Source organism: Telopea speciosissima, chromosome 6, assembly GCF_018873765.1.
Source record: "Telopea speciosissima isolate NSW1024214 ecotype Mountain lineage chromosome 6, Tspe_v1, whole genome shotgun sequence".
Classification (NCBI taxonomy): domain Eukaryota; kingdom Viridiplantae; phylum Streptophyta; class Magnoliopsida; order Proteales; family Proteaceae; genus Telopea; species Telopea speciosissima.
This window is the reverse complement of record NC_057921.1, coordinates 61058395-61071181: the sequence shown is the minus strand read 5'-3', so window position 1 is coordinate 61071181 and position 12787 is coordinate 61058395. Positions and strand designations below refer to the sequence as shown.

General features: G+C 35.8%; 1 protein-coding gene across 1 annotated transcript; it reads left to right on the top strand.

Annotated features, from left to right (window-relative positions):
- Positions 1 to 5762: 5762 nt before the first annotated feature.
- LOC122665009 (expansin-A7-like) lies at positions 5763 to 6775 on the top strand. Its single transcript, XM_043861064.1, has 3 exons — positions 5763 to 5958; positions 6045 to 6360; positions 6457 to 6775. Exons 1-3 carry the CDS (start codon positions 5769 to 5771, stop codon positions 6767 to 6769), a joined length of 819 nt encoding a protein of 272 aa, XP_043716999.1. The 5' UTR covers positions 5763 to 5768; the 3' UTR covers positions 6770 to 6775.
- Positions 6776 to 12787: the final 6012 nt, after the last annotated feature.

Here is a 12787-nt window from a genome sequence, read left to right as displayed (position 1 = left end):
CTGGGTTTCTAAAACCCTAACTCTCAATCACAAAGGAGAGAAACAAGAAGAAGAAGAGATCACAAGAGAGAGAGATGGACCAAAACACTCCAGGAGGGGGAGAGCCAGAAAACGTGGAAGACTGTCTTCCCCTTTGCGTTTTGGTCCTATTTATAATAATTGGATTTAATTTAATCCCTAGATGGATTTAAATAAATCTCTGTGAGAGTCTAACTTTCTCTCTCTTTGTTTGGCAGTTCTGTTTAAACTCAAAGTGCTTCTAAAAGGTGAAGAAACAGAATCTAATAGGGCATAATTTAATTAGTTACTTTATTTAAATTTATGAATAATTACAATTAGCACCATATCTATTAATTAAATAAATAATCAATTAATATAGCTAATTCTAAATAACTCCATGCATGATAACAAATTATCATGTACAACCCCCACTAATCAACACCATCATTATGGAATCTAGGGCATGTACACTTGTACTGTCAAATCCGAATCCATAGTACATGTCCATATATGAGTGTCTGTGCATCTGTTCGGGTCCCGCAAAACTTGATAAAACACTTTATTCAAATAATCATATATAATCTATTATTTTATGTAAAATAGATTTTGCAAAAACCATTTTCAAAACGGCATTGGATCCAGATTCCTATCCGATCATACACAGACAATCTCAATCTTGTTGTTCCCCAATCGGGCAGTGGTGACCATGTTGAGTAACTCCTTCACTCACAAAGTGTTCATGCATTCCCAGAACACCGACTTTGACTCACTTGAGTCTCAGTCATTGATGAATCAAAGAATGCGATCACACTTTGCAGTGACAGGGTTCCTTCAGGCAAAGGGTGTCGGTGACACATGTCTATTCCTTACTACATCTGGCAGTAATACATGAGGGAATCGACAAAGTAGATTATTCGCCAATAAACACATCAAACATGTGAGTACTCGCATTTGTACCCTGACATCACATGTCTAGGCATACCCAATGCGACGACCGTATGATAAGGGTGCCCAGCCCAAACCCTAGTCATGACTACCATTTTAAGTAAAACTTACGGATACATAATGCTCAAAAAAGTTTATATCGCATGTGATAATATTAAACTAAAATGTATAAAAGTTCAATACAAAGTAAAACCGGATTGAACCGGACCCAACCGGATTTGATGGACACACAAGTCCAACAGGAACTGGACAGGGTAGGGAATTGCAAGGGATGAAGATCCGAATTGAATCACCACTCGAGGCTATAAATGACATTTTTGTAAACAAAAGGTATTTTCGGGAATTGACATAGGTCGTTGGGGCTGCCTTGGATACAGATTCGGTCTGACTCTCTATTGGCAATCCAGATGATCATGAACCATTTTCAGGCCGCTTGACAGGCTCTTGGTTTGATTGGGGAAATCCTCGATCTACGTCAAGGCTTTGAGCAGTGTGTGTTCTTGCATCATGTCCGAGAGGTCAATTCTTGTGCTGACTTCCTATCAAGATTTCTACACTCTTGTGAGGAAATTCATTTTTATATAGAAATTAGAAAGTCTTCCACGAGATCTCACCTCTCTATTGCAGGGTGATTCCAATGGAAGAAAATTTAATAGGATGTAAATTTATTATGGCCCTTTTTATTAATTAAATTCTCCCTTTTCCAAAGGGAATAGAAGATATCACTTAAGTCAAGTGTACCTATATAGCTTTTTTTTTTGGTAATACCGTACCTATATACCTTTGCAGCATAACAATAAAATTATTTGGTTTGAATAATGTCTCTTGCTCATATGTCAAGTTTCACTTAAAGTAGATTTTTCCAAATGGACAGAGTTTTCCTCAAACCACGGTGGATGGGAATTCATTTATCGTAGGGCTTCAGGTGCAAACGGGAATGTATTTTGGGAAACATACTAAAACCTTTTCTTTTTTTTTGGGGGTAATAACCATATGGGGGTTTGTGAACCCTAGGATAGTGGTTGAACCTTTAACGCACGATGAAGGAAAACTTTCCCTTCTCCAATAGTAAAATATAAATGAAAAAATTGTATTTAGAGAACCCTTGCTCAATACAAAATAAATAAATCCATGTCTTTGGGCGTAGGGTACACTATTGGTTTGGAGAACCCTTGCTCAATAAAAATATTGAAAACTATAAAGCATGGTTGGAAAACCAAGTTTTTCTTCCTGGACTTCCCTCAAAATCTAGAAACTTGGGCGAGCCATTTTTTCCATTTTTTTTTTCTCTACAAAGCATGATTATAGAAGTGTTGCACTTACTCTCTTGATTATTTAAAAATGGAAAAGACTATGCTCAACAATTGGAGAAAAGAAGAAGACGAAGACCAAATTCCCTGTAACACATAGAAAGAGAGAGAAAACTGTATATTCCAAATTTGAGCTTTGAATAAATGAAATGACAACCATCCACTCTCTATTTATAGACGTGGAAGTGGCCTTTCAAGAAGTCTCCATATGCATTTGGGTCTCTCCTATGTATGGGTGTCTTTGTAAAAGGATACAACCCATATGAAGGGGTATAACCTAAAGACAATGAATGTGCTAATTCGTACTGACCCTAAAACCATACCGCAAACTACAAGCCCATAAGACATAAAATGCTAACACTATGGACACCTGGTTGAATTTGGTTCTAAAATTTGATAAAACCTAGACCATGCTTTATGAGTCCCACTATAGACATGGATGCGTATCCTTCGGGGACAGGATTGATTCCTGTCGATTATGATTTCTATTGGATTGGAATTGAATCGATTAAAACTCTAAAAATTGGAATAGAGAAGAAGATGCAAGGATTAATTTATATATATATATATATATATATATATATATATATATATATATATATATATATATGTATATATAGTTCTTGATTCAATAAACTTGGGAATTTTGTTACCATTGGTAAGTTTCATTAATGATGTTATGCTATTTTTAACACAAAAAATGAAGATCAAACATGAAACCAAGCAATTCAAAAGAGGGTTACAAAAATCAATTGAAATCAGGAACAAGTGCTGCTGATTTTGATTCAAATCAAGATATTCCCTTGATCCGATTATGATTCCTCAAACTATGCAAATGACACAATTTCACATAGAAAGCCTTTGCGAATAGCTTTTTGCCCCGTCAAACATTAACTGATTTTTTGTGACCCTTATCACATGACTTGGCTACTGATCTAATTAAGATGTCATTTGGGTGATGTGGCCAACAAGTGCTCATAGCTCGAGTTTGTTTTTAGGAGTGATGTTCTCTTTTCGGGAGTGCACAGGGGCGCAGGCTGCGCTTAGACACATGGGGCAAGATGGGGGCGTCAATCATTTTGCTCACCCCACATTGTTTGGGCGCATCCTGCATTTCCTGCACCCTGGAGATAGATTTGAGTTGGTTCAAGATACAAAATTAGAAACTAAGAACAAAAAATAGTAACACATTTTCAAAATCAAAATAAAACCAAATTGATTTGGTTCGATTTTTATTCGGTTTAGTTTCTATTTTAAGTTTTTGAGTCAACTTTTTACATTTTCACCAATAAAAGAATTGTTATTTGTTAATTATAATCTAACAAACTTTTTCCAAACATTAAAAAATATATATATAATTTATCATTCACATTGATTGAAATATTGAAAAAGAATATAATTTACCCAGTTCTTTATTCGGCTTGAAAATAGGTAATTTGATTCGGTTCAACAGTTTTAATCATGAAATCAAAACCGAATCAAACAAAGAAAAGAGTTTATATCAATTAGTTTCAATTTTCAAATTTGGTTCTACATTGAAATCCTAAGGAGAGGGTTCCGCATAAGGGTGTAAATTTAGAATTGAAATTGGCCATTTAAAACTGAAACAAATCGAAGTAAATCAGTTCGATTTTGGTTTTAAAGTTGGAATCTTTTGAATGACCTAATTTTTTTGGGTAGAATAATTACCTATTTTAGAACCATAAGAACCGGGTAAAATTATATTATTTTTTTATATTTCAATTAATGTGGATGATCCATCTATTACTTTTTTCATGTTTTCAAAAAATTTGATGGATTATAATTCTAACAAACTAGTGGGTGTTTTTTCGTTGATGAAGATATAAAAAGTTGACCTAAACACCTAATATAACATATTCCAAATATGAAATTGAATTGAATCAAACCGAACCGATTTGATTAGATTTTAAAAATGTATTCCAATGTCTGGTTCAATTTGGTTTTGATTTATGTATTTTGTATTCATACAATTAGTTTCACACACACATAATGTGAGAGAAATCTCCCAAAGCACACCAATCAGAGCGTGAGAGTGTTCGTTTAAGACCGAATTTATGGTCATAATATGAGAGAGAGTTGAAACGCATCCCAGCGTCGCCATAGGAATCTTTTTCCCCAAAATTTAAATAAATAAAAAGAAAATGAAAAAAACGTGGTCAGTATTCATTGGTCGGAGCAGTTAAAACAGGAAATATTAAATTCCCATATTACCTGAATACGTGTCACCTGTTGAACAGTGCTATAGACTGGTGAGCACGTCTTTCGCCGACACCTAATTTATTTAGATTTTTTGAGGTGAAAAATAATCTGATTTATAATTTTTAATTGTTGGGTACGAACTTGCACAAAAAAATATTTTTGTTGGGTACGAACCGTACGAACTTAACACAAAGAACCGCGGGTACACAATCCTCAATAGACCCTATTCTATTAACCTCATCAAGCTTTAAACAGATTCTAAACCAAGAGATCAGATCTGAATAATGAAGACTTCATGGTAAAGATTGTTATGTTGGTTCGACCATGTGTAAGGTGCTGAAACCTAGACTGAACCGGTCCAAATTGAATCAAATCAAACTATTCTTTACTGGATCGGCTTTGGACTAGCGTATTACTCACTTGAAACCAAACTAAAAAAGAGACCAAATCGATATAACCTGATAAGAACCTGATATCAATTTGAAACTCATTAAAAAAGCATATTTTTTCCCATAATTTTGCATACATATATATAGATATGTCATATCGGACTAAAACCGAAACAAACCTGATAAAAAAAACTAAAACTGATTCAATCTGGACCGAAGCGATCCGATCCGACCAATTGACACCCTTGGGGGAGTGAATTGGTCGGTTTAGGCCAGTTTCGGTGTGGGAATGGCGAATTCGAAACCAAACCTATTAGGAAAGTTCGTTTTTTGGCTCGGTTATGGATTGTATCGGTTTGTTATTGTGGTCCAATTCGGTTTCGACTCTTTTTGGGTTTGGTTTAACATACATATTTATTTTAAAAAAATTTTTTAAATAGGTTTCTGTTATCAGTTTCTTATCGGGATAGATCAATTTGATTTCAATTTTGGCTTCAATATTGAGTTCTTTAGGTTTCCGATGTGGTTTGGTTCGGTTTTGGGGTTATAGTATCCCAATCCGAAATGTCCAATAAACCATCGGTGTATTTTGGTCCAGATCATTTCGGTTCGGTCTCAATTTTGACACCCCTCATCCTTAAGAGTATTGAAGGTACATTTGGGATAATACACCTCAGATCCACCATATGACTTCTTCCCGTGACCATCTTCTATTTAATAAAGTTGACCCACTTAGTGAGGGTCACGAAGGTAGATATGGGGGGGCCGTATGGCCATGCATATTTTTCAATTTGGTCGGAAGACTTTGAACATGGGCTATATAGTTCTTACTATTATATATATAAGCAGAGTATTTAGTTATAGATTGGTAAGTGAAGCCTGCAACCCCTCAAGCGCATCGATCATGGCTTCCTTGTACCAATCATTAACCCTTGGCTTCCTTCTTCTGTACTGGACGATGGTGACGATGAACATTCCAACAATTGAAGCTTCCTATCACCATCGAATATTATCGGGAGGTTATTACCGTGGAGGTCCATGGGAATTTGCTCATGCCACCTTCTACGGTGACGAAACAGCTTCTGAGACAATGGGTACTCATCATCCACTGTTTTCATCTTATATATCTTATCGTCGATGTCTGTGTGATTGATTTTCTGTTCTTCTCTTGGATTTACAGGAGGAGCTTGTGGATATGGAAACTTATACAATAGCGGTTATGGAACCCAAACAGCAGCCTTGAGTTCAACATTGTTTCAGAATGGATATGGATGTGGGGCTTGTTTTCAGATGCGGTGTGTCCAATCGCCTCACTGCTACAGGGGCTCTCCGTTCACCACCATCACTGCTACCAACCTTTGCCCACCTAATTGGGCTGAGTCTTCCAATGCTGGTGGATGGTGCAACCCACCAAGGACACACTTTGATATGTCTAAGCCTGCTTTCATGAAAATCGCCGATTGGCACGCCGGCATCATCCCAGTCATGTACCGTCGGTATGTATTAATTAAAATAACGTACGTTGGCTCTGATACCATGTTAAAATTATTATTATTATTACTAACAATTAATAAATTGGTTTATACATGCAGAGTACCTTGTATGAGGAGAGGTGGAATTCGATTCCAATTTCAAGGAAATGGGTATTGGTTATTAGTGTATGTGATGAATGTGGGAGGAGCAGGAGACATAGGAAATATTTGGATAAAAGGAAGCTCTACTAGGTGGATGAGCATGAGCCATAACTGGGGAGCATCATACCAGGCATTTGCATCTTTAGGTGGACAAGCTCTCTCTTTTAAGGTCACTTGTCGTACCACAAGGCAGACTATTGTTGCTTGGAACGTTGCTCCTAGGAACTGGAATACTGGAATGACATATGAGGGTAGAGTGAATTTCCGTTGATACATAAAAATAAAATTTTCTTCTCGATCTCTTTTTTATTTTGGAAAGGCAAAACACTGTATTAAGAATTCCTCTTAAAGGTTTCACTCTGAACCACTCTTTTTTTTGTTAATCTTCATATACTGTAATTAGTAAACAGCTTATATGACTGAGTGAAGAGAGATAAGAAAGGTTGTATTTTGATAGTTTTGAATCTCTTTTTGAAATCAGTGTACAACCCTCCTCCTCGATCATTTCTACTTGAACAAATTGACCAGAAAATAGCTCATTTTTAAAGTTTAATTTGAGAAATAAGAAGGGCTTTGATGGGATCTATTACTGGTGAAAACTTAGAAACTGGGTCTTTTTTTTTTCCCTTTAAAAACGAAAATTTTTTGCTGCTTTGATTCTCTTTAATTGACATTTTTGACCAATTAAACTCTTACTACTACATTCGCCTGGTCTATATGAATAAAATCAGCTTAATTTTGTAGATTTGTAGCTATTTGAAGAAATCAGGATAAAGAAAATGGAGAGGCAATAATATAATCTGGAGGAGTAGAAGAGAAAGATAGAGTGGGGAACATGTTATGAAGTATTTTTTTTTTTTTTTTATAAAGGGTTTGTTAATTATATAATGGTAGTATAAGAAAAAAATCTGCACATTATAATTAATGAGGGGTTGGAAAATAATAATATATATTTATGGATCTTACATGGGGTCCACATGATTAAAATAAGAGAGATAAATGTCAATATGAGTCCCATAATTTATTATGTGGGGATGGTATAAATGAATATTTATCATCATACCTACTGCGTTCCACCCTCTAAATCATTTCTCTTCCAAAGTTACCACCTCTAACTAGGGGTGAAACAAGGCCGGGTTGGACCGGATTTTTTAAAACGTCAATCCAACCCTAAGTTCTCTTACCTCAGCCTAAGCCCAACCTGGCCTTAAGTTGGGTTGAGATATCTTAGCCCAAGCCCAACCTTGTCGGACTTAGCCTATCCCAACTCAATCAGGGTCAATCAGGGCAGGGCTAGGCTAGGTTGAGTTGACCTTGATTGACCCTATTTTTGCGACCCTAACTGACTCTTCCTTTTTTTTCCATTTGTGTCGTCCTATACATTAAAAGAAATGAGAAACATGTAATTGGGTATTGATTTGTTTCATACTCAATTGACTATTAGACTTTTCTTTGGGTTAAAAAACTTAATCTAATCTTAAAATTTTAAATAGTTCCGTTCAATAGATAATTAGACATTGTTTTTGGTAAAGCAATAAATAATTAGATACTAAACAAAGAATGTAATATGTAAACACTAAATTGTAAAGCACAACCAAACATAGGGTCTGGTCAGGCTCAACCCGAGGTCTCAACCTTGGCCCAACCTAACCCTAACCCCGGGCCTGAAAATTCCAACCATAACCCACCATCAAGGTTGAAAAATCCAACCCAGGCTCTATTCGGGCACAAGGCGGGCTGGAGCTAACATGGCCAAATTAATTTACACCCCTACCTCTAACCCAAGTCATTTTAATTTAATCCTAATTGACTTATCTGTAAAGAAATTATGGGTCACTTAAAAAACCTAGAACTAGCGATCAAGAATTGGGATCTCGGCAGCATAGTTGGAAACCAGGTTTTCTGACTTGACTCACCTTTTAGAAAACCTGGTGACTCTGCCTAGTCAAAGCTAGTTAGGGCAAGTCACGTTTTTCTTATTTTTAAATACAAAAAATATAAATATATATAAATTAATTAAAAATAAAAAAGATATAGAAAACATGAAAACATAAGGGAAAAAAAAAATCAATTAATTTGTTGTTTTTTATTGAAAAAATTGGTAGACAATTTTGTTTGTTTGTTTATAAGTGTATAGTGAAAGTGATTCATCAACTGGAAAACATAATTGGAATCCTTCCCCTTCGACTCATTTATACCCAAAAAAAAAAAAAGGTGTGGGTTTCATTCATGAGGACCAATCTGATCAATTAAACAGATATATATTCTTCGTGTAGTAATTGTTTTATACATATCCATTTTGTAGACTCACATCTTTGTTAACCATCAACAAGTTATAGAGGGACTTAGGATTTCTTTTTCCCTCAACGAACAATCGAATAGAAGGACTCAAGGGTTCTTACCATTTTACTCCAGTGGAATGGTTTAATTGAGTTTTTTTTTAAATGACCGAACTCATTGAATTTGTTGTATCTCAGATGAAAAGACCGTGTCTTATTTGACTTTGGTGAGTTGTGTCTGATTCTTATCATTTTTTACTTTGGCCCACTCTACATGACTTTTGATCAAGTTTTCAAAAATTTTGATTCGACTCAAACAAATCGCCCAGTCAAAACCTATTTTTCCAACTATGCTCAGCAGAGGCTGATTTGTCCGATCCTAACACTGAAACTAGGGTTAGGGCATCCAAACACTAACTCCAGATCAATCCTGACCAAAAGAGTCAATGCTCCTATGGTTTCAGAAATCGAATTGTAATAAATTGACTTCAAACCGGATTTTTCCCATCAATCCCTGATCCCTACCGATCAATTGCTTTACCATCCAATTAAGAGCAAGCCTCGGATTCAAATATTTGATGGTTTGATGGGTTGTTTTCTTACCTCTTTTTTTTTTAACTTATTTTTACTAATTAAAAAATGAAAATAACAAAAAATAAAGATAAAAAAGTTCATTTATGATCGATTCAGAATTAAACTATAGGAATTATCACATTAATTGAATTTGGGGTCGACCGTATCATTGTCGTAAACACTTTATTGCACCGCATTGAAAAGCATTATTGCTGTCTAGTCTTATTAATTGTCGTATGTATCCGTACTGTTTTATTGTCGTCCTGAACTTACTATCTATGAATCAGACCGAATTATAAAATGCCTAACTCATTCCATCCTTGCCCAATTTCACAAAGATTATAAATCAATCATATGATCTACATATATTGAATCTTTTACTTAACCATCCAAAACATGATCCTTTGATTGTTGAATACAGTGCAAATTTTTTTTTTTAATGTTAATCACATTCAGTTAAGGTGTTGTTGGATATAAAATTTTGAGGTCTGTTTGAGAAAGATTTTTAGACAAACCACAGGAAACATGTTCCCCATAATTCGGGAATTATTCGAAGGAAGAATTATTCGTAATAATGCGACTGATAAATTTAAGGATCCAGTCAAATCAAAGGTAAAAAAAAGTGGATAAAATAAAAATTGGGTTTGAATTCGGATTCGAGAATTACTCGTTTACAAATATAAAATTCAGGCAAAAAATTCAGATGTTATTTTTAATATTTAGTAACTAATTTAAATCAATCAATTAACATATGTGTATAACATGTAAAATCATTGCCGATGGTATGTTTAAACAAAACACCTCAAAATAGAAGGACAAAACCTTTTAAAAACTCTCAATAAAGCACATCGGAAACAAAACAATGAATCAAACCTTAGAATAATAAGGAAACAAATCCTACAATTGCATGGTTTTAGAAATCTGATCAGAATTGGTGGAATTTATTGATCCGGGTTCCGATTATATCTAATTTTTCAAACCTTTTTTAAATCGATCATGATTGATGACTACTCTTAGATCTTTAATTTTTGATATATTTTTTCTATTCTTTTAATCAATAAAGTAGCGAAAACACTGAAGATTTCCTCCTATAACAAGATCAACAAGTCTTTTGAATAAACAATTCCAAAATATCAAGATTTATGGAAATATTTGTTTTCTCTTCCTAAATTCCAATTCATAAGGTTATGATCCATGTGGAACAATTTGAATCTGAATTGATGGAGGTTGATCTCGTGTTTGATTTGAGGTTTTTAAACATTGTCTATTTTCATCATAAAGTATTCTCTGTTCGGGAACGTGGTTCTTGTGCTTGTGAGATAGCCAATCAGTGCTTCCCTTTTGGTTCAATTCATGAGGGGCAAGAACGTTATTTTAAAGGGAGGACGAGAGAGATAGACATATGGGTGTTGGTGTGGGAGCCATGCTCCCGGACAACAAACTTTCTTGCTTATTATATTATGCCTTCTACTGTGCGTTATATGGGAGAGGGTTCTCTGAGCAAGCGGTATTGAGAAGCCCACCTATGAGGTGCAATAAAACTATCGTACACTGGAGGACAGTGAGGACATGTCATGTGAGGAGGAGAGAGGGACACACATAAGCGCTAGTGTACCCTACTCTAGTGGTGCTCAAAGAACCTTTTCCCGCGTGTTATATATATTTACTGGGAAAATATTCCTACATTTTAATACGAGGATTCTTTCCCTTGCCCTCTCATATCCTTGACATTCTCTCAATCGATCTCTTCCTCTCGAGCTATGCGAGTCCCCTATTGACAAAATCATTACCCACACCCCATTGGTGTGGTAGGGAGATTCCTCCCACACTAAAGGCCTGGGAAACCATCTCCTATATTTTTTTTTTTTTGGGGGGGGGGGGGGGGGAGGGGGGGGAATTGTTGCTAGGTTGTGTAGCCCTTGTACCAATGCGAGGGCCAATGAGAGCACACATGGGGGCATCTAACATGGGTGAGATTTTTCATTTCAGAAAGGGCATGACCATTTCGCCTTTCTGTGTCTAGGTGTAGACGCCACGTAGCCTGTCAATCTTCTTTTTCCCATTTATATTTATAGGAAGAGTGTTCCCCGAGCAAATGACATAGAGGAGTGCACCAATGAGATGCAATGGAATTCTTTTGTATATAGGAGGCAATGAGGTCATTTCATGTGAGGAAAGAGATAGAGAGAAAAGGTGCTAGCGTACACTCTTATGCCCGCTTAGAGAACTATTTTAGTAGTTATTCATGTAACAAATGGAATGTGATGTTTCCAAAAATCACAAAATAAATCCGATGCATCCATTTTCATTTATTTATTTTTAAAAAATCTAAGCCATCTATTCCTTCTCAGAATTAGGAGATTGCATAGTGATATCTAAACTTCTGAAGTACACATGCGTAGAGAAATTGGCATACACAAGATACATGAAAAGGAACGCTGCTTGGTTGCGTGGCCACTACGCCAGCTACTGGGCCAATGGTAACGTTACATGGGCATCAACCAGTAGGGATGGGATAGTCTTTTTCCCACACACGTGTGAAAGGGAAGGGGTGCAAAACCAAGCAACAACCGCAAAAGTCCCATCGATGATTTGGAATATGGGGTAATCCGGGTATTTCAAGTTTTACCATTATTTAATCAAAAGTACAAAGGGCAAGCTAGATAATAGAAACTCTGGTCTTACCAAAAAAAACAAAAAAGGGTATTTTATAAATGCTCCCCCCAAAACACCCATTTGTTTAAATGGCTCTTTACAACTTTTCTAATTGTAAACTCCCCCTATTTTTTAAACATTGTAGCACTCTGGTCCAATCCGTTAGTCTTGACTTTTTTGTTCATTCTACCCTTGATAGGATAGAATGACCAACTTGCCCTCATTTACACTCAACCGTGCAACTCATCTCCCAAATCCCAGCTATTTCCACCGTAAGTTTGAAACAAAACTAAAAGAGAAACACAAGCATATCACGCCAGGGCATAAAATTCGTTTTTGCACAAAAAATTTGAGTTTCAATAAAAACACATGAAGAGGAACTGGAAATGAGAAGAAACAAAATGAAAACCTCAACAACCTGGGCAACAAATGGAAACCCAATAAAGAAAGAAACTTGAAATGGAACAAGTGAAATGACTTTCTATTCTCCCCCGTAACTGAAATTCTGAGATGTTGGACATTTACCTCTCTAGTTTCATGGGAAGTATCAGAAGCCCGAGAAAAGGTTTGTATAAGATAAGCAGATTCTCCCATTACTTCACAAAGTAGAAACCTCAAAATGTTCTTTAAACTCTTGATTCCTTCCCCTTCTCCTTGAGAACTGAAAACCTCAAAGAACACTTTGAAATTTGAATCACAATCTTAGATCCATGTTGTGCCCAGGAAAGACCAGGAGATAGACTGACCAGGAGAAGTGCAGAAAAAGAAAGCTTCTTTTGGGG

What these genes read in the sequence shown, in the direction of transcription:
- LOC122665009 (XM_043861064.1), top strand. Translation starts at nt 5,769, where the DNA reads ATGGCTTCCTTGTACCAATCATTAACCCTTGGCTTCCTTCTTCTGTAC. An exon ending in AACAGCTTCTGAGACAATGG is followed by an intron (nt 5,959 to 6,044) that starts GTACTCATCATC and finishes TTGGATTTACAG; the next exon opens with GAGGAGCTTGTGGATATGGA. An exon ending in ATCCCAGTCATGTACCGTCG is followed by an intron (nt 6,361 to 6,456) that starts GTATGTATTAAT and finishes TTATACATGCAG; the next exon opens with AGTACCTTGTATGAGGAGAG.